Source organism: Suillus fuscotomentosus (genome assembly GCF_016647785.1).
Source record: "Suillus fuscotomentosus strain FC203 chromosome Unknown F5891scaffold_20, whole genome shotgun sequence".
NCBI classification, from domain to species: domain Eukaryota; kingdom Fungi; phylum Basidiomycota; class Agaricomycetes; order Boletales; family Suillaceae; genus Suillus; species Suillus fuscotomentosus.
In genome coordinates, this window is record NW_024539532.1 from 686335 (window position 1) to 708868 (window position 22534).

Consider the following 22534-nt stretch of genomic DNA (forward strand, 5'->3'; position numbering starts at 1 on the left):
AAGATCAAAGACATAAACCCGGTTAGCGCCTGATAATGATCCAGCCTCATCAAATCATCCATCGCACTCCTCGGTACTACGCTCTCCCACGCTCAGACCATGACTACACTAGCCAGCACAGTGCTCTCGCTAGTACTCATGTGCCTTAGCCTCGTATCCAAGTCTCACCTCGATCGTCTTTATAATCTCACTCCAGTCTCAGTTCACAAAGTTCCCTTCCATCATCATGTTTCGCACCAATGTCTCTCCCAATGATCCCGCAGAGGAACATCCCACAATCGGTTTGATCGGAATGGGTGCAATGGGCGCTATGTATGCGAAGCACCTCTCAAACGCAGGCTGGAAAAAGTCCCTTCTCTTTACTTCTTAACATCTATTTATCTCATATATATCTATAGAATCAGCGTCTGTGATATTCCCGCTAAATTTGAATCCTTGAAACTCCAATACGCCGACGTTCCTGGTATTACCGTCCATCAAGATGGACACGCAGTTTCCAGAATTTCAGACTTCATAATGTACTCCGTGGAGGCCGAGTACATCGACCGTGTCGTTTCACAGTATGGTCCTTGTACGTCTTCCCATACATTCAAATTATATCCTCCTGACCTATCCGTCGTGGGAACTCATACATAGCAACTAAAGTCGGCGCAATCGTCTCTGGCCAAACCTCCGTCAAAGCCCCCGAGAAGGACGCATTTGAAAAGTATCTCCCTCCGGATGTCCATATCGTGTCCCTTCATTCTCTTCATGGCCCCACCGTTTCCCCAGAAGGACAACCCCTGGTAATTTCCCTTCCGCCTAACCTATCGCCAATCCTCATCCTCTTATCTTTGACAGGTTCTCATACAACACCGCGCTCCAGATTCCTCTCTTCATCTAGTCGAAAACATCTTCCGCTGCTTCGGTTCACGCTTCGTATATTTGACATACGAAGACCACGACCTCGTTACCGCCAATGTACAAGCGGTCACACACGCTGCCTTCCTCACGTACGAGCAATAATTCCGTCAATCTTCTATCACTTCACTTCTGACTCACACTACAGCATGGGCACAGCCTGGGCCAGCCAGCGCGCGTATCCCTGGGAACAGGGCCAATACGTCGGAGGAATTGAAACTGTCAAAGTAAACATCATGCTTCGCATTTACGCGAACAAGTGGCACGTTTACGCAGGCCTCGCCATTCTCAATCCCTTCGCCCGCATACAGATCGACCAATACGCTTCCTCTGCAACCGCCCTCTTCAAGCTTATGCTCGCAGGCGACGAACAAGGCCTCCGCACCCGCGTCTACGACGCACGCGAACAAGTCTTTGGCACAGTCAAAACAGAGCGCGCGCCAATATTCCTCACTGAAGATGTTCTCGATCAGTTCACCATTGGCGGTCATCCAAAGCTTAACGGCAGTCCAACAACCTCGTCTGCACCCCCATCAAACTCCCACCTCGCACTCCTTGCCATGGTCGACTGCTGGGCCCACCTCAAAATTCAGCCGTTCGACCACCTCGACCTCGCAGCAACTCCCATATTCAGAATGTGGATCGGTGTCGCAGAGTACCTCTTTCGTTCGCCGAATCGGCTGGACTCTGCTGTTCGCTCAGCTGTGTACGACGTCACCCACCGCTCGGACGATCTCGAATTCGTTATCGCCGCACGTGGGTGGAGCCAGTGTGTATCATTTGGGAGCCTCGAGTTATATAAACGCCGGTTCTTGGAGACCGCGTCATTCTTTGAGAGTAGGTTTGAGGAGGCGAGCGCAATTGGTTCGGAGATGATCAAGGCTATTTCGCAGAGTTAGGGTTGAGGAATTTTTTGGGGAGATAGTTTTTATGCATTTTTTATGTAATATACTTGCGTTTGTAACAAAGTTTTACTATTTATACTAGACCGTTCGTTGGGCACATCGAGTGAAGAAAGTGAACGTTTGCGATTTTCTGGGTTCATGTCAAGGCGCAAGGTGTCGTGGAGCAACACTCCCCGATATATTAGTAAATCTATGTTGCTACATGTGCAACACTGGCAGCAAATCGAGACTCCGAACATCCGTGTAGCAGCCTTGGTAACAAGCCTCCCTGCCTGAATCCAAACACTCTACTCAAAGTGGTAATCGGAACCACGGGTCCCCTGCCATTCGAGAGGTCGCAGTGATGCTGGACACGGTCGAGGGTCTGCGGGTTGTCACGATAAGCTGCAAAGGTGTTGTACTCGCCGTTATCATCTGCTTCGCGATATTAATAGACGCCCTAGATGTGATGCTGTTCAGAGTATTCTGTTGCCATATGCGCTTCTGCCCGGGGGCCTGATTCCGTGGCCGCAGTTGTCCAGATTGGCAACGCTCCACGGCACAGGACTACCATTTTACGGTGCTTTGATGTTGCTACATCAGTGTTATGACGATATCGAAGTGCTACATACCAGCAATCGAGCCCCCAAGTTGACACATCGACAATGATGTAATTGGAGGCGGTACTTCATATCTGCATGTCTTCGAGCTCATGAGCAATCGTGTGCATTCAAGACGAGCGCGTTCTGGTGAATCATATCATGGGTAACACTCATAGCGCATTGTCATACCCAAAAACTATACCTCGTTCGGCCTGGTCCATAAACCACCACCTCACGGCCTATGATAAGGTTACAGGAAGGAAGCTGTCCGATGGTAGTACGAGAGGGAAATCGTTTTAAAACGGGGGTCGATGATAGTCTACGAAATCGTCAGTGATGCGGTGCCATCAGCTCACCTCAGGTAAGCCACGACATGGAAAACATGCTAACCTCTCTGTCCGAATCACACGATAATGATACGTGATACATCCTGCATATGATTTGAACCTTCGCTCATCGACAAGTACGACCTATGACTTATTGTCCGTCCTTCAATGAATCGAGTCTACATTGACATACCCTTCTTCCTCGGCTTCAAATTGGTGTTTTCTTTGTTTGGTGTTGAGATTCGAGAGAGAGATTGAAGCTATGTACTTAGGGCCTTCGTCACCAAAAGACAAGAAATATGAATGGAAAACATAAACTGAGGTGGAATATAACGCTCACCTATACATCAGGTGCTTCAATATCACCAGGCACATGAACGACACGAGCAAAGCGATAAAATTTTGAACCCTCCCATGGACTTAGGACAAGTCCTTCAAGATCCAGCTCCATGGGACAGGATACGACAGTACGGATGCAAACAAGCTGTCGGAGGCCGATAATGGATACTAACTACATCCGATCATGATGCCCTGGAAATCGTTACAATGAATGATCGGATGCTAGAGTGAAAACACACTTCAGCTTCGAGGGAGAGAGAGGTTAACAGTTGGAACTGCGGCAAAGAGCAGTGATGCGCTGGATTTGTAAGTGAGGAAGAAGAAATCATTCATGACGGCTGCACTGCTGAACTGGAGGCGATCGTGGTACTGATGTTGAATGCTTACAAAAGCAAGTTTGAAAGAACTGCCAGCAAGATACAACTGGAGTATGGTAAGTCAGTTGGACCACATTAGATATAGCCACGAGGAAGCTGCAGCACGACCATCAGTAAAACAGGTAATGGAAAGGTCATGAAAACCTGTTATGAATTTTTGAAAAATACCTGGCCATGTTAAGAAACACATGGAAGTCAGACTGAAAAGATTGATTTGTGCGTGTCGGTAGTAAACCAATTGTCGGCCCAACATAGCACAGTTGCGCGCGTTTGGAAAGAAAGAATTTCCATATTTGCACATCACAAGAAAAACAGAACCTGTGGAGACACTCTGCTGTATAAATGGCAGTCCTGGGGAATAGTGTACAAGAAAAAGAGAATTGGCATGGCACAAATAACCAATAAAGTTTGTTTTGAGGGGTGCATATTGTCCAGCTTGCGCTGGTCAGGAATACCATTGAACACCGTTTCTCACGCCTACTACGCTCCCTGTACAACAGGGACAAACAACACAGCTTTCCTACTATATGAGAGTGGGCACTAGTGCTGCCGCAGTTTGGTTCTGAACCTCGGTTCGAACCTGAACCTTTCCGAACCAGACTCAAGGTCCGGTCACAGGTCTGGCATGGCCCCTGGACTGAACCTTAAGTCCAGTTCGGGGTTCGGAGCTAACCAGAACCAGTTCGGACACATTCGAACCCCACCAAAACCACCATCTGTCAGCACCTAAAATTGGTGCAGATGTAACCATGGTTCAACGTAGCCTGAGCTACATCATGTCCACAAGGAGGGTATGCTGAGGTTAATGGGTGAGCCATTTGTTATTTTACAATTTTGCTATTATAAATGCACCCAGCAATCTTCTGGGAGGGCAGCTGTCACGAGTTCCAAATACAAACCATTATTTGTTCCTTAATTCTAAGTCCTTTAAGCGCCCAGTCACAGCGCCTGCTCCTAAGAATATGTTTACCGTTGAAGAAGTTCCTATTATTGTGTCTATTGTAGAATTACCAGAGTCACGTGATCTATCGGACAATACCAAAGATGTTGACGTCATGACTCGCGACACTCTTGGAATGTTCCAGAGTCTTACTGCGGTTGCGACACATGTTATGACATCATAGTTATATATAGAATCGTACGATACCTTTAATTATTCCAATTGGTTAGTTAGTTCATACTCAGTTTCAATCTCAGTTTCAATATGTGTATATAGGTGGCTCATCGTAGTCAGTAGTTCTTTAGTTCAAACCTCTTGTATCTCCAAGTGAGCAATACCAAGACGTACCTGCTGCCTACCTCCTCTGTGTGATTATTCTTTGTTTGAGTCCTAGTCTCTGCCCAGCGTTAATTCGTTATTGGGTTGTGACAGCAGCCCTCCTACTGATGTTGCGGATTGCGTGAATGCATCCTACCCCAATTCATTGCTCAAATTAATACATCAACGTGTCACTAAAGACATTGCTGATGCCAATAAGTACATGATTACATATCATATTCCGGTTGCCTGATAGAGGAGGGATTCAGGGAGATTCTTATGGCCTGTGAAAACGAGGCTTCAAGACAACTTTGGGTGATGACGACTCTGGCTTTCTATTTATGGCATGGAATAAGGGAGGAGGATACTATCTCGGTTGGTCCATTTATGGATTGGAGCATGTCTGTGCTGATGTTTATATCCAGATGTTGGAGCTTCCCAAATGATCATCGACGGGAAGATTAAGCTTAAGAGTGACGGGCCAATCTTGCACTTTACCCAGACAGGCTTACTTTTGAAGATGGTTATACTCTTGATGTGGACGTAGTGGTCTTCGCTACTGGGTTCGTTCTTCTTACTGACCAATAGACATTGTGACTCACATTATCAGTTACACTGATGCACGTCATGCCTATCATGCTCTGCTTCCAGAGTCACTGCATGATAAATTGTATCCTATCTGGGGCCTTGACAAAGAAGGAGAGCTCAATAGTGTCTGGCGCGAAGTTGGTGGGCACAGCAAGAACACGGAACTCAATGGCATATGGTGCATGATGGGGAACTTGGCACTTTGTAGATCCCTAATTCGATCGTCACACTCTCGTGTCTGCTGACATCTCAGCAACAGAATTGGATCAAGTCCCCTAGAGCACCATCCCAATGCTGCCATGTTCCCAATGCCCACTTACCCTTTGCAAGATCTCCTCATCTTCTTCCCTCCTCCTACCCTTGTCTGTTGTCCGCACTCGTCTGAGCCATATCAGCAGTTGCTGACATGCACTGGGCATTTGCGCATGGCATTCATGGTAGAGCTCCAGCCCATCATCTGCAAGCTTTGGTCAAACCCGGTTCGAACGTGAACTGGACCTCCTGAACGCATTCAGTGACATTTGGTCCAGGGTTCGACCAAACAGCTAAACCGAACCTATGGTTCAGTTTGGCATTCGGAAAATTTGGCCCAAGAACCGGACTGAACTGGACTTCGGCAGCACTAGTGAGCACAACAAACAAAAGGGTCAATCAAGCAACAAAGCTGATGTTAAGGGTTTTCAGGTAATGAAACCTATGCTTATGAGGTGCACATAAGCAACATATATGGCTATTATACGAGCACAGTTTTAAGGATCTAATGCCTGTTGCTTTTATGGTTGATCCTTGAGTGAGTTGTTATGAAAAGGCTGAGAAATGTGTCTCTAGGGCTTGACCCCCAGTGAAAACTGGACCTTACTGAAGAGGACCGGGGATGTTGCAGTATGTTATTTTTTTATATCAGAGAGAAAAACATATACAAGAGCCTCAGAACATGTAGTGCACAAGAATGAGAATAATGTACAGAGATGGGGCAGTCTGTGCAATGTCCTTGTATGTTTTTTTCATGCTAACATAATTAAAATATATCTGTGCATATTAGCACACATGTTTCCTGGCCTTTCAGAATATGCTCTATTCATGTCAATTATGATATTATTGATAGTAGTACACATGGTAGGTATTCTACAGTGCTATTATGAAAGTGGGGTAACAAGAGGAATGGTGATAGCAGCATGAAATAGGTAGTTAATACAGTTAGAAGCACCAGGCACCAAAGTCTCTTACCTTGTGTTGATCTAGTGTCAGAGACCCATAGTAAGGTAGATGACATTTAGATTCAACCACTGTGCTCATGTGATCACGTGACCATTCCCATGGCCAAATCTCAAAGCTCAAAAATTCAAAACCACTATTTGCTTCAAAAATCACTTTGGCAACATCAAAAAAAATGATTTTTTCAATCAAATTAACTTTTTTTCACTCTGATAATACAACCACACTTGTAAATAACCATGCAGCAGCAATCGCCTCTTGGCCTATTACCAAGTGGCACCCCGACTAGGACCCCGAAACTTCGGATCCCAGCACTGCGCCCAACAGCGCCCCAGGCGTCATCAACGCCTAAAACCCTCTTAGCTTACTACTTTAATACCCGCCAGGCTAGGCCCAACGGTCCGCACTGTTGAATCCAGAGCCAATGGCAACCGGGAAAACGCGATCAACGCCTGTGGGGACCGGTAGTACAAACATCCGCGCCCCCACTCCCACCAATAGAATCAGGGCTTCTCATCGTAATACAGTCTCTCTGTTGCTTCCAAGAGACGAAATTATGCAGCAGGAATACAATGTCAAAGATAGAGAAAGCGGTGCTGCCTTCCTAGAGAAGTCTCCCTTCTACGGGACTGGAGAACCCATAACGAACGAAAGCCTAATACTGACAATCCTCCACATCACACAATATACAGGAATTCCCCGCATAGTGATAGAAGGCCTTCGAGCTGTTGCACTGCTTCTAGAGGACAGCACCAGCAACACTCCCACAACCGCGACAGAGCTCAACATCCAGCAAATAACGGACTCGCTTTCAACCTCGCTCTCAGCCCATGTCATAGCAAACCTCACCTCCTCACTTTCAGCACATGTCGTGGCGGCTATTTCACCTCAAGTAGCGTCCATCCTCACTGCCTCGGAAAATCTCAAGACGAACGTCGACGAAATCACCAAATTCAAAACAACTCTAGAAGAAAACTCGAAAGACATCAAGGATATCGTCGACAACGCGAGCCAATCAGCCAAACCAGGGACACCAAGATCATACAGCGCCGTGGTTCAACAGAACACACAGACCCCAGCCCCAATCTCGGCAGCCCTCGCCCGTGCAGCTATGAGGGACCGTCAAATCCTATTTGACCCGGTGCCAGGCAGCGTCCTATTCGCAACCGAAGTAACGTCGGCCGAGATCGCAACCAAAATGAAACAAGCGTTCACGGCATCCCAGTCGGACGACACTCCAGATATTCAAATCAAAGCAATCACCCGCCTTCGTAACGGTGGGTTTATAACGGAACTAACTACTACAGAGGCGGCCAAATGGATCAGAACTCCAGAGAATAGGCTGAAAATCACCAACGCCCTTGACCTTCCAGCGACCATCAAGGAACAACGTTTCTCTGTAATAGTTCCATTCCTACCCATCGCATCTAACGTTGAAGACACGGCATGGTTACGTACGGTGGAAGAGGAAAATAACATGACAGCGGGCGCAATCGATTCAGCCAACTGGATCAAACCTCGTCAACGCCGGGCCCCAACACAGCGTGTCGCCCATGCAATCTTCCACTTCGCAGACCCACACTCAGCCAACAGCACCCTCCGGGATGGTATCTACATCGGTCAAGAGAAACTACACCCCCGAAAGGACAAACGGGAACCGGTACGGTGTGTGAGATGCCAGCTGTGGGGGCACATCGCAAAGGATTGCAAAGCACCGAAGGACGTATGCGGAACCTGCGGGAAAAACCATCGCACCAATGAGTGCAACGCATACCGCACTTTCCACTGCGTTAGTTGCAACTCCCCGGAGCATGCTAGTTGGGATAGGAAATGCCCAGAGTTCGAGTCCAAATGTGCTGGGATAGATGCTAAGCACCCTGAAAATTCCATGCCATACTTCCCCACTGACGATCCATGGACGCAGGTCATGCTACCCTCTCAACCGGCCCCTTACCGCAAACCGGCAGTAGCACCAGTACCAGCCTCTGCCCCTACTCGTCCATCCCTCTTTCAAACGAGCCTCCCTTATGAATCAAGACGTCCAACCAGAGGTTACCACTCACGAGGAGCACCTCGTCATTATGGTCAACGAGGATCCCGTGCCTTCACCCCCACAGGCCCGAACTCAATCCCCATTGCCGGCACGTGGAACCCTGATATGAGTCCCAGCAGAGACCAACAATCGCAAGTCCCCCCAACTACGGCACTCTCACCTATCCTGGACTCCCCACTCACCTCGTCCTCAATTTACGCAACACCACGGCCCCCCTCTCCTCTCAATGTCTGAACACTATGAAGAAGCACCGATTCGAATACGTGTCTGGCAACAAAACCTCAATACCTCACTCCTGGCGCAGCACTCCCTCCTTAACAGCCCGATTGCCCGAAATTGGGATGTCATTGCACTCCAAGAACCTCATATCAACTCCATGAAAAACACCATCTCCTCTCCTTACTTCCACGCTGTATACCCAACCACCTGCTTCTCTGCACCTGAACTCACATCGCGCGCCGTCACACTCATATCCAAGTCCTTTGACACCAACTCCTGGCAGCAAATCGCCTTCCCCTCGCCGGATGTCATGGTAATTCAACTCCGTGGCCTGTTCGGACGCTGCACTATTTTCAATATTTATAATGACTGTATACTAACGAGAACTCAAGAATCCCTAGCATCCTTCCTAGAACGCGAGATGGCCAACATCCGCCCCTCTGCCGACGACCACATGATTTGGTTGGGTGATTTCAATCGACACCATCCTCTGTGGGATGAAGACCGTAATACGCAGCTATTCACTAACCACTATCTTAACGCAGCCCAACCCCTACTCGACCTACTGGCGGACTACGGAATGGTCATGGCCCTGCCAAAGGGACTTCCCACACTCCAATCCTCAAGTTCAAAAAATTGGACGCGCCCCGATAATGTATTCTGTACTGACCATACCAGTGACTCCTTCATCAGCTGTTCAACCAATCCAGCTCTGCGCGGACCGGCCACTGACCACCTTCCCATTCTTAGCACCTTGGACCTCGAAATTCCCAGAGCCACGACAGAAGAAAAGCACAACTATCGAGAGACGGACTGGGATGAGTTCAACGTTGTCCTCGCTGTTGAATTGGACAAGATTCCCTCTGCTCAACCACTAGTTACTGACGAAGAATTTCAACAAGCAGCGCGGAACCTCACGAACGCAATCCAGCGTACAGTAGAGCAGAAGGTACCGAAGTCAAAGCCCAATCCCCATTCCAAACGCTGGTGGACGAAGGATTTGACCATCCTATGGCGTGAGGTCGCGAAACTAAGTCACCGCTCCTATAAGCTACGAGATGACACTGACCACACTTGCCATGAGGAATACCGTACTAAGCGAAATCAATATTCAGAGGAGATCAAGTGGACAAAGAAGGAGCATTGGGTCAACTGGCTTGAAAAGATCAACGGTAACGACATATGGATAGCTAACAATTACCTTACAGCTGCGGCAGGCGACGGGGGCCTATCAAGAATACCAACACTGAGACGTCCCGACGGTACCCTTGCTGACACCAACGAGGAAAAAAGTGCGGCCCTAGCGCAAACCTTTTTCCCACCACCCCCGGCCACGTCATCGGTCCCAGAGGACGCTATCTACCCTACTCCAGTGGAAACTCCAGCCCCCATCACTGATCCACAGCTATCACGGAGCATTGCAAAGCTGAGCCCTTATAAGGCCCCCGGTCCGGACGGGATATGCAATGTTGTATTCACTCGGTGCGCCACATTACTCAAACCGTTTCTGATTCATCTTTTTAGCGCCATTTTCACACTCAAAACGTACTACTCTCCTTGGCGCGATTTCACCACAGTTGTTCTGCGAAAGCCTGGCAAACCAGATTACACGGCAACAAAAGCATACCGTCCAATTGCTCTCCTCAACACAATGTGCAAGCTCTTGACAGCGGTAGTGGCCGACCAGATGACGTATCTCCTCGAACATCACAACCTACTCCCCGACACCCACTTCGGAGGACGCCCTGGAAGATCTACAACAGATTCACTACATCTCCTTGAATCAACTATCAAGGACGCTTGGCGTCAAGGGAAAGTAGTTTCAGCCTTGTTTTTAGACATTGAGGGTGCCTTCCCCAATGCAGTCACTGACCGTCTGCTGCACAATATGAGATGCCGGCGCCTACCAGAGTCACTGGTAGGATTCACTGAACGTTTACTTACAGGCCGACGTACCCAGCTCAAATTCGACGGGCATCTTTCCGACTGGATCCCTATCCGGAATGGCATAGGGCAGGGGGACCCTTTATCAATGATTCTCTACATAATATACGATTCTGACCTTGTTGACATAGCGATTGGACGTGGCAAAAAGGAGCGGACCCTGGCTTTCGTGGATGACACCGCATTCATTACTATAGGAGACTCATTCCATGATACTCACGCCACCCTCAAGCATATGTTGGAAAGGCCTGGAGGGGGATACGACTGGGCAGGAGCCCATAACTCGAAATTTGAAACTTCGAAATTCGCTCTGGTAGACTTCTCGATGAATGCGACGAAAGAATGCCCTCCCCTTGTAACACGTGGCACCACGATCACACCAATGGCTACGCACCGTTTCCTCGGTGTAATCCTAGACCAAGCACTTCGTTGGAACGCGCACATAGCCTACGCGCTGGCTAAAGGAACCGCATACGTTTTCCAGCTGCGCCGTCTCTCCTCCACCTCTACAGGGATCCCATTATCACTAATGCGTCAATTATATTTAGCAGTCGCATTACCCAAAATGCTCTATGCAGTAGATCTTTGGTACCGTCCTCTCTTTGTGGGAGTTACTGACACTTTTCAGCACGGGTCGATCGGAGTAGTGAGACGACTGCGCAGAGTGCAGCGTATAGCGGCCTTGAGCATAACAGGTGCCATGCGCACCACGGCAACGGACGTCCTGGAGGTCCACGCGAAGCTGCTCCCCCTTGAACACCGCCTACAAAACTTGAGTTATCAAGCCGCCATTCGCCTAGCGGCACATCCTCCTTCCCATCCATTGTTTAAGCCCGTACGCAGAGCTGCAAGCAAATTCGTTAGGCACCACAGATCCTCACTTCATCATTTGTACCATACTACTGAACTCAATGTGGCTTCTATAGAGACCATCACACATAACAGGCACCCTCCGCACTCCTCGACCCCCTACCGGACAGCCATTGCAGCCACCAGAGAGCAGGCCATTGAAGACCATGATGGCAACAGTGATGAGATCCGAATATACACCGATGGCTCGGGGATCGACGACCACATCGGTGCGGCCGCAGTATTGTTTCGAACCAGCCAGTTACAGCCGAAGGTACTAAGATATCACCTGGGCACGGCGGATGAACATACAGTCTACGAAGCGGAAGTCGTTGGTCTCACCCTAGCAGCTCAACTCCTCTCCAGGGAAGAAGATGTCACATACCCAGTGTCTATCTTCGTAGACAATCAAGCAACTATCAGATCCGGTGATGTATTTTCGACGAAGTCAGGACACTATTTGATAGATCATTTCCGCAGTATAATAACAGACGTGAAGAAAGTCAGTCGAGACCGCCGATTCAAAGTAACAGTGAGATGGATCTCTGGGCACGACGGAGTATTGGGAAATGAGTTGGCGGACCAGGAGGCCAAGAAGGCAGCTAAGGCGCGGGCGGAATCCAGCCCCAGGGGTTCCCTACCACCATACCTTCGTAAAGGTGTCCTCCCAAGCAGTATCTCGGCGCTGAAACAAGCGCAAAAACGCGAATCGTCTGACCGTTGGGCAAGATTCTGGCAAAAGTCACCCCGGTACGAACGCACCACCAAAATCGATCCTAAAGTCATCCGTGGCTCCTTCATCTCTCTCGCCCAACATCTTCCTAAACGACACGTCAGCATGCTCATCTGGCTCCGCACCAGACATATCTCACTCAATCAGCACCTATTCCATATCAGCAAGAGCCCCACACCTAATTGCCCGCACTGTGAGAACACGGAAGAAACGGTGCTTCACTACCTACTCTCCTGCCCCCATTACGCGCGAGCGCGCCACATACTTACTTCAATCCTCCGTCGGAACGCCTCCTCCCTACCATTCTTACTGTCTAACCAAAAAGCCAGCGCACCACTCATCCGCTATGTTAATAGCACAGGCCGTCTGAAGGCTACATTCGGTGACATACCTCCTCCAAAGTAGAAGAGACAAGTGATGATTAGGTTTCTTCGAGCAGATAATGCCAGCACAATGTTCACCCTCGTTAACAGGCGCAGGCCGCCTGTTCATGAATCTTTACTACTCGAAGACGACGGAATGCAGGACCCTACCAGCGGTCCGGATGGAGAACTTAGCAAGGGGTCATAAGAACGGAAGTGGTTCACAGCTTTCATTTAGAAGTGGGGGAGAGTTCAACGAGGGAAACTATACATACTACCGACAACCCAACGCTCACATCAGATCATCAGCACACCGGTAGCACGATAATCAATCCCTCCCTCATTCCTTTAGACTCCGCTCTCCATTATTCCTCTCGTACCCGGTTTCACACCCGAGTATTTGCATCATCCACAACAAACGACAGGGACAATCATACCACGAACTGCACTGCAACGGCCCTGCAGATTGGAAGACTTGCGCATCTAAAACGGCCAGCGGGAACGGCGGACTGGTGGAGGTGGCCTCCACCAGGGCATTTGCGAAGTCGGAGACGCGGCGGGGGACACAGGTGTCCCCCATTCCTAGTTAGTATTGTCCTACATAGGGTATTGTACCCCACATGGACAAAAATTGGATTTAAAAAAAAAAAAAAACCATGCAGCAAATAGTACTTAGAGTATGGTTACAACTGATTACCAGCAAGTAATGCTAGCTTGGGGCCAGGTGTTATGTAAGCTACCATATATGGTTATATTGAATCATGTGATGTGGCCAAATCCACAGGGTAAATATTTTATTTTCCACCTATAGTGTTGGAAATGTATTTGGGGAAGAAATAAAACAAATACAAAAAGCAGAAATAAGTCTCTCAAATCTTGGTTTTGAGAAAATTTAAGACCATCAGTCTATGCAGGGAGGTCTTAGGAACAGATTAGTGCAAAAAGAATGTCCGGAAAGTGGATGAGGAAAGTGCAATAAGTTGTGCAAAACGGTGTCTCAAAATGTGGTTGGATTTGGATGTCTTCTACCTTAGATGCAGAACTTTTCTGTTGTGCCATTCAATGTCATGTCCCTGGGTTCTTGTTTATTGTCCGGTGGGGTGGTGCCCTATAGTAGACAATACATACAATATATACTAATGTTCGTTTGTTTCTTGGAGTTTTCGTGGCTTTGCTAATGGTCCCAGCGTTAGTGAGGACGGGTGTGTCTATTGAGACAGCTGGGTTTTTAGGATATAGTGCAGAACAATGAGTGGGCTGTTCCCCTCAATTGTTGTTGTCTTTGCTCTTCTGGGGGGGGGGAGACATCTCTGAATGTTTGCTCTAGTCTCCTACATGCTATATAGCAGAATAAGGGTTTTATGAAGCTGTTGTTGTTGAGTAGCTGATGGAGCTGGCTCATACCGGTTCCGGCTTCCTGGTGGAGTGCTGCGCGTTGACGTGCGTAGCTTGGACATACTAGTAGAAAGTGCTTGACCATTTTCTCATGTTCATTGCATTGCAGGCAGCGTGCTGTGGGGGATCTAGAGATTCAGTGAAGGTGTTTGTTGAGTGGTGCATGTCCTGTGCAGAGCTGGAAGAGGAGTGAGCAGTGTTGTCGAGGAAGCTTGTTGATTAGATAGGCTAAGTGGCTGGATGAGATCATTGAGTCTATGGTGTGCATTCTTTCGTATCTTGGTGATTGCTGCATTACTAATTTTGCCTCACATCTGATCAGCTCATTGAATGACTGCTTGGCCATTGATTTGCTATGTGGTAGTGTGATGGGGAGGTGAGTTCTTGTCTGTAGTGAATTGGGGAGGCAGTGGCCCTCTGATGTGTCCCCCCTAGCTACCCTCTTCACGTGTTCATCCACTGTCTCATTTCTGGCTATGCCTTTGTGGCCCAGGGTCCATCTAATAGTGAGTTTCCTTCCATCCTTGTCTCAGATGAGCTCTCTGAGGTCATCATGGAACTTGTTGACGAGGTAGTGCCCCGGCTGTGATTGAAAGGTGTTGGTGGCTCTAATTGCTGCCTGGTTGTCCACCCCTAGGGCCATTGTTTCTCCTCTCCCTGCCTCTCTCAATAACTCAACTGCCAAGATCATTCCCACTATCTCTGCCTCGTACATCATATGCTCTCTTGCCCCTCCCAGATGGAATCTCCTTTCATCTACTAATGTGTTCCCTCACATCATTACTGCTGCTGCCCTCACTCCTCCATCTACTGCCAATACGTCGGAGTAGACCCTTAAGTCCTCATTGGCCTCGTTCTCTTCCTTCACTGGGTCCTTCTCCCTCCATGTGATGCTGATGGACATGTCTGGTTCCCATTTAGGAAGTGACGGACTGGTAGGATCTTTTCTGACTTTTCTGGGTCTATTCTTCACTCATTGAGGAGTTGGTGTAGCAGTGATGGATGCTGTTTTTGTTTTGCAAAGTCTCTCTTCTTGCAGAAGTTGAAGGCCATCTTGATGCCTTTGGCTAGGGGATGCATGTCTGGGAGTGTAGCCATTCTTAGAGTTACTTGGTGACAGGCTTTGTGCAGAGCTTGCTGGAAAGGGAGTACGTTAGCGTGACAATCTAGCATTTTGGATGTGGACAAGTGAAGACCCCCTGTTATGATTAATGTTGCCATTCTCTGGGTGTGGGCCATCTCCTTGTTTTCCTCTTCCTTTGGTGACCAGTCCAGAGCACCTATGTCTGCGGCATAGAGCATTTTGTGGAGGATGATGCTGTTGTACAGCTGTTTCATCAAGTGGCCGTGTATACCTTTTGTCGGTTTGATCATGTGATTGCAGGTTAAGGTGTATTTGGTGTCTTTGGCTGTGGTATAGGCCATGTGCTCCTTGAAGTTCAGATCTTAGTCAAATATCACCCCCTAGGAATTTGTGGGACTTTGACAGGAGGATGGTGTGGCCTTGTATGATGATGGATGGGTGCGGAGAAGGGATGGTTTTGTGTGGGTCGTCTTCACTGGGGATGTGCTGTTTTGAGAGGCAGATAAGTGCTGTCTTGTTGAGTTTGAATTTGGCATGGTGAGTTTGACTCCATTCGATGGCACCTCCTTCCTTCTCCATCTGTACTAGTTTACTGTTAGCTTCCTCGTAGGACTTACCATTTGCTGTGAGTGCGACATCATCCAGGAATCCTAAACTAAGTTTGCCCTTTTGAGGGTGTGGGTTAGTGACTTTTAGCACTTCAGAGTTGTAAAATATGAAGCCTAGTGGTGAGAGAGGGCAACCTTGGTCTATGCCTCCTGTTACATTGAATGATTCAGATTGGTAGTCATTGAAGACAAGACTTGTCTTGTGGTCTTTGAGTCTGTTCTTGTACCATTCAGTGTACTCTTGCAGGATTCCCTGCTTGCGTAGGTTGTGGAGTAGTTTGGATACTACCATGCTGGGAAAAAAGGTGGCCTTAATGTCTAGGAAGAGGAGTGAGACATATTTGTTCTTTGACGCCCAGGAATCTGTGATGAACTTAGTTAGTAAATGAAGTGAGTCCATTGTGGAACGTTCTGGATGGCCCCCAAAGTGTGTTGATGGGAGTAGATTGTGCCGTTCCGCTAGATATGTTAGATTGTCAGCTACACATGAGGATAGGATCTTAGCCATGGTATCTAGGAGGGTTATCGGGCGGTAAGCTTTTGGGATGCTGTAGTCTGGTCGACCTGGTTTCCTTAGTACAATTGTCGTTGATTGTTTCCAGGCGTCTGGGTAGTGTTACAATAACATTGCCAGACCTAGCCTAGGTCCTGACTGACAGCGGTCTGGAACTGCTATGACCTCACTATGGCCTGGAAGGCCTCCCGATCCCATCATGATGGCTGTATACCTCATGTAGAAGCAGACCAACACATATTGCACCATGTGTTTATAGACTCAGAGGCCGGAGTGCCTCATGTACATATCTTGACATAGAAGAGGCGCCTCATGGATCTTATCTCTGACTCAGATAGATCCACAGATACGAACTCCTCCTGAACTATGTAGGACAGACTCTATATAAACTAGATAGATATCATTGTATTCCTTACTTTGATTTACTTGGTATCCCCTAGAAACTAGTACAATCCCAGTACTTGTTCATTCTTTCAGAGTGACCCCAGTCCCTCTGTCTTGACCACACTTCTAAGGCAAGCCGATGCTACCTTAGCCGTATATCCATTAGCACCACAGCTTGACGAGCTGCTGCACTTACCAAGCTTGTCGGAGAAACCCTTGGGCTTCATCCAAGGCTAAGACCACTGTCCTTCCATCTTCATGAGATCACTTAGAGACCTGCCATTCAGCATCGGGAGGCTCAACATATCCAAGTCATAACAGGTAGATGCCTAATGAGAAAGTTGCACAGAAGATGGGTGCCATGAAGGAGACTAGTAGGTGCGCACTTTGCTTGAATACTACATTGCTGATGCCATTTGGACCTGGCACCTTATATGGAGAGAGGTGGGTGATTGCTCTGTTGATCTATTAGTCAGTAATTAGGGTGAATTCACTTACCGGGGGGTTATATGTGGTCTTCGTCTGGGTCTTCATTGGCTGGGGGCAGGCAGAAGAATACATCATAGAGTAGCTGGCTCTTTTGAGCATTATCTTGCATTGTGGTCCCAGGAGCCACAGTCGGGTCTTGAAGAGTCTTGATACATGTATGGATTTGATCTGTTAGGTTACTTGCTGCGTACCTATGAAAAGACCACATGTCCGATAGTGTTAGCACTTTGAGCCATTCCTTCCAGTGTCCCTCTTTTGCCCTTTTGATGCATTCTAAGAACTTGTTCCTTGCTATCTGGTATTCCTCGTGGATAGGGTCCCTCCTGCTGGCCAGTCTGGCATGGGTCTTGTGGGCCAGCTTGTGGACTGCCTTGCATTCTATATCTAAGTCTTTGGACCACCAGTGTTTTGAGTAGGGAGAGGGTTTTGTCTTGGGGATGCTCTTATTGGTTGTTTCCTCTATTGCCATGGTGAGATCATTGAATGCTTGATGGAACTGGGCTGGCGTTGTAATTTCCATCGGTGGGGGGATGCTGTTGAGTTGAGTGGTCAGTTGTGTGTTGAAGTCCTCCCATGATGTCTGTCGGTAATTGAGTTTGGGTGGCAGCAGGGAGCGTTCTGGGCAAAGATCAAAGGAGCTAATAATCAGAAAGTGGTCAATTATTATGGGTCTCAGTTGGTGCTCTACCTTGCAGTGTTCCACTGCGTCTACTAGCTCTGAGGTACAAAAGACATGGTCTGGGCAAGTTAGATTTTTGGTATTGGACACTTCTAAGATAGCGACCACCGGGGGTAGGATTTGTACAAGGTTGTATGTAGCAATTAGGTTTATTAACAGTCCCATAGCATCTAAGTTGGCTGTGGTAAAGAGATGGGTGTTATGGGGCATCTCCCACATTGGGTGGTGTCGGTTGAAATCACCTAGCCAAATCAAATATTCGTGAGTGTGGTTCTGTCTGCCTTGAGCGGTGCATCTTATGTTACATTGGGAGAGCATGTGTCTCTCCAGGAAGTGTACAGTATGGTTGCTATCACATGGGTTATATATGTTGTATACACACACCTTTCTGAACGGTCCTGTGAATTCAAGGGCCATTATGTTGGGTGATTTGATGGGTACTATGTGCCAGTTATTTTTCGAGAGGTGTTTATTTATGAGGATGATAACTTGAGTTCATTTGCTAGGTTGAATTTGTCCAGGTTCAAGCTCTGTAGCATGTGCTCTCATGTGTGGGATGATTTCCTTAGGTTTTGCTGCCAGATCCTAAAGTCTTGTCTTGGGGGGGTTTTGTTTGGTGTGCCAGGCATTAGTTCCATCTTTTGGTGATTTGCGAGCTGTCGGAGATTAGTATATCATAGATTGAGGGCGATGCAGACCAGTATCTGGTGGAGTCATGCATTGGTGGGGGTGGAAGAGAGGAGTCCTGTTGCTGTTGGCTTGTCCATGCGTCAGTAAGTTGAGTCTGAGTTCTTGGGCATAGTGGGATGTTGTTTGGATTCTTATCATTGCGGGATTGTTGGTGTTGCCATTGGTGGGTTCCAGCTGTTTGCCATTCTTGCTGATTGTGCTGAGGTGGCGGATGTCTCTCATTCTGCTGTGGGAGTTGGAGTTGATCAGTGAGGTTCAGGGTTGGGGTGTTTGACCAGTCCGTGTTAGCATCAGGAACAGTTTCCCAGGTCAGTGGGTCATCAGTTAGGAGGTAGATGTACTTGGCCTCATCGTTCTTCCTCTTGAAGATTTCCCATTTCCTGTTGAAGATGGGGCAGTCCCTGCTCCAAGCAGCATGACCCTTCTCTTTATAGTTGGTGCATGTGTGGAGTGTAGAGTCTGTTGCTTCACATGTTTGTGTGTGGTGCTGTTCTCTGCATGTGCCACACATATCCTGTTCCTGCGGACATTCTGCTGCAACATGGTTGCCGGCAAAGGACTGGCATTTGAGGCACCTTGTTGGTTCTAGTAGTAGCTTTCAGCCATATACCTTTTTCCCTGCTATTGCCAGACCAAATTTGAGCGCCTGGTTGGCACCTTCTTTGGTAGTGAATATCATGGCCACATGCACCATGCATTGGTCTAGGTTGCATCTTGCTATCATGTCATATCCCATATATTCATGCTTCTCTTCCGGACTTCAGACCCTTAGATCTGATTCGGTCTGATGCATAGATCCACTTCTGATCTGATTTACGATAAGCTTCTTAATTCATTTCCTGTTCATATAATGTTAAACACAGCCTATTCAGTATTTCCTCTTCCTGGTATCTCAGTTATACTTATTACTGGTATGCTTACTGATCCTTCTGTTATCCTCTTAGTATATAAATTTGTGTATATGTCCTGTAGTACCTCAGTTTGAATATCATCTTAGTTTGTCCTCTTTCTTTCCTCTGGACTTGAGTCTATTCAACTTTTGTCAACCTCCAAGACTTCAGATCAATTCTGATAGTCTATATCCTTGGCTCTACCTTCAGGGGCTCTATACTCTGTTAGTTTCTAGTTCGGACTTGTCTGGATTAGTCTTATGTGTGTTTCTGATATCTGGAAGTCATCCAGATATTACTACGAGACTCGTCCAGACCTTTGGACGTGTTATTGTTAGTATCTGAAATAAGGGACAGTACTTGGGAAAGGGGCACAGCATATGAGCTGAGGCCAAAGTCCTTCAGATCCAACCCTACAAGAGTATGACCTTAACATATCAGCTTAATGTACCTGGTCTTGGTGATTGTCCTTGGTGGGAGTCCAGCCTTCTTTTCTATATCTGCGACTGCTGCAGGGTTGTCTGAGACATTTTCCATCAGGATGTGGTACAATCTGTCCTTGATTACAATGTTAGTACTGAAGAATTCTAAAAAATTACTCTTGTTGGCCACAGTGTTGAACCACTCTGCCAAGGTTTTTGAATTTAGTTCATACAGTACCCTACTGTGTGAAAGTTGTCTTGCGGATATAAACATCAGGTCCTTTGGGCGTGCTATGTTTTACTGTTCCATTAGTTCCAGGGCCATTGTTGCTTTGGAAACTAGTTGGGCCTCCATTAAGTCCTTGAGAGAATTGGGTGAGAGTAAAGATCTTCTGTTGATGAGGATTTGACATGATTGGGCTTCACTGCATGCTAGGATTCTGGTTAGTTGAATGAGCATGTCTGTGTTACAGTAACATGACGTGAGCCCCCAGCTACAGATATGCCCTCTGCCACCTTGCACGGCAACAACACAATACCCAGACCTTTAGGTCTTGACGACAGATAACAAATAGAAGAGAAGCCTGGAAGATGCCGGATTAGATAAGCGGTCTGGATCGCTTACATGATTATGACGACATAGGTCTAGAAGACCTATTTATGTTATCAAGATAGAAGGCAAGCCTCATGGTTGCCTCATGTACTGATAGAAGGATGACCACATGTCCTTATCATAGATAGAAGCCTGCCTCATGCATGGTATCTCTGACTCGATAGATAAGCACTTAGAACCCAGCTTCAAGCTGAGCTTAGATACGATAGAGTAGCCTTATATAAGGTCAATAGATTAAAGTAGATGTTCCTTACTTTAATCTTACTGGGTTTTACCTTGAACTCCTTGTCTTGCTAAAGCTACTTGCTCGATATCCGATCCACACCTTCAGAAGGACTTGAGACCCCTTCTGCCTGTAACTGCTATCATCACTCGCCTCCGCTAGCGTATGCAACTCCTGCTTGTCTGTAGGAGCCGACCTTGGACTCTCAGCACGAGGTATCACTGTCGTGATCGTCGCTGTTAGATTATCACAGTCCGCACGCGACTAACATCGTAACAGTCTGCCTTGGTGGCTTCTGCATAAGTTAGTGGTCTGTCAGACTCCCTTGCCATGTTCTGGTTCTGGGTTCATTGGTTGGATTTTTGTAAGGCCGCAACCACCGCCTTTTCTATTCCTTCTGGAGTCAGGTTCAAGTGATCATGCACCTCTGTTGATGTTTCTTCCATTGTCATCCTGTGCATTGTTGCTAGTTCCATTAACATTGTGACATTCATTTCAAGGGACACTATTGGGCCTTTGACTAACAATTTGATCTTGTTCAACATGCACTCTATGTCACACGCATGGCTGGCTTCATGGAGTAGGAAGGCTAACACTCTTAGTATCTCCGTGTGGGTGACATCTGTGTTAGGAGTGAGACTAAGTTTGAACAGTGCTGATATTATTTCCTTGAAGATGTTTCCTGCTGCTGGAAGAGCCAGACTGTGAGTAATGAGTAGTTTTCTTGCTGAGGTTGTACTATTGATATCTGTGCATATTCCAGTTTTCTTGGCATAGTTCTCCAGGCTTTTGCTGAATGTTAGGAAAGGTTTGCTTGCTGTGGTTTTGCAGCTTGTTCGTATTGTTATTCCAACTGTGGGAGCCGTGGGGGTTGAGCTTGTTGTGCCGCTTGGAGCCATTACTTGGGTGTTTTCTGTAAGTTTCTATTAGTTTGTTCAGCTGTAAGGGAAAGTAAGAAGAGAAAAGGTGTAAGAATCTAATTGTGATGCTGTTGGGCGCAGAGTTGACTTGAGGTTTGTCCAGGATCCTAGTTGGGGTGCAACTTGGTACGGGTCCAAGAAGCAATTAAGCCAATAATGTGCACATAAGTTCCTATTTCTGAGTTAAATAGTAAGAAGAGCTGCCATCTGAGAAATAGTGTTCAACTTGCTGACCATTCCTTGTAGCACTTGGATGCATCTTGACCACTTTTCCTCCAGATTTCACCTTGCTGCCAGTGGCAGTAGCTTTGGGAGCATGGTCGATGGTACCTGTCTTAATGCTGGAAGTTTTTGTGGAGTTCTCTACATCTGGCTTAAGAGGGGGGGGGGTAGGTTCATATTTTCAGCAGCTAAAGTGAGTGCTGAACTAATAGATGTATTTAGCATCAAATAAATACATGAACTGTGTAGCTTACAGAGGATTGGCAATAGTAATTTTCATAGGTCTTGGGTGAGGCAATGTTATGCTTGGCATTATTTAGATGTCTTTATGTTTCAAGGATTAGAGTTTAATGTCAATGTTCTGAATACAAGTAGCAGGCCCTGGTCTGTATAGGTCAAGTTAAAGATACAAAGTGTAAAGAGTAAGGTATATATAGGAATATCAAAGAGGAGTCTGAATATGAGTAGCGAATAGGAAAAAGAGAAAGGAGATTGTATGATAGAATGTAATAGAATATTATGGAATGAATGAGTAAGCATATATGACAACATAAAGAGGTGAAAAATTAGAATTATAACAGATAATGTGAGTCTTGATAGGGATATCCTCCTCATTGATATAAGACTTTGCAAGAGAGATTGACAGTGATAACTCAAGAGATGCCAGCTGCAAATTAGTAGTTAAACATAGTATCATTATAGGTGCAGGAGTTTGTGGTGGTGGCAACAGTATCTTATCTTTTTCACAAAGT

General features: G+C 47.0%; 3 protein-coding genes across 3 annotated transcripts; all 3 read left to right on the forward strand.

The window, feature by feature from the left end:
- The first annotated feature begins 12 nt into the window (after positions 1–12).
- Positions 13–1995, forward strand: F5891DRAFT_1028282 (uncharacterized protein). The gene is made up of 5 exons (XM_041361464.1): positions 13–348; positions 399–571; positions 637–785; positions 841–992; positions 1049–1995. The coding sequence occupies exons 1-5, from the start codon at positions 227–229 to the stop codon at positions 1797–1799; spliced, it is 1347 nt and encodes a 448-aa protein (XP_041227412.1). The 5' UTR covers positions 13–226; the 3' UTR covers positions 1800–1995.
- A 3032-nt stretch (positions 1996–5027) lies between these two features.
- Positions 5028–5823, forward strand: F5891DRAFT_1187317 (uncharacterized protein; the record flags this gene model as incomplete). The annotated part of the gene is made up of 6 exons (XM_041366820.1): positions 5028–5061; positions 5112–5159; positions 5207–5249; positions 5297–5452; positions 5528–5636; positions 5716–5823. The coding sequence occupies 6 exons, from the start codon at positions 5028–5030 to the stop codon at positions 5821–5823; spliced, it is 498 nt and encodes a 165-aa protein (XP_041227413.1).
- A 15492-nt stretch (positions 5824–21315) lies between these two features.
- On the forward strand, positions 21316–21979 carry F5891DRAFT_979319 (uncharacterized protein; the record flags this gene model as incomplete). The annotated part of the gene is made up of 5 exons (XM_041376872.1): positions 21316–21344; positions 21472–21555; positions 21580–21591; positions 21664–21686; positions 21807–21979. 5 exons carry the CDS (start codon positions 21316–21318, stop codon positions 21977–21979), a joined length of 321 nt encoding a protein of 106 aa, XP_041227414.1.
- Between the last annotated feature and the right edge of the window lie 555 nt (positions 21980–22534).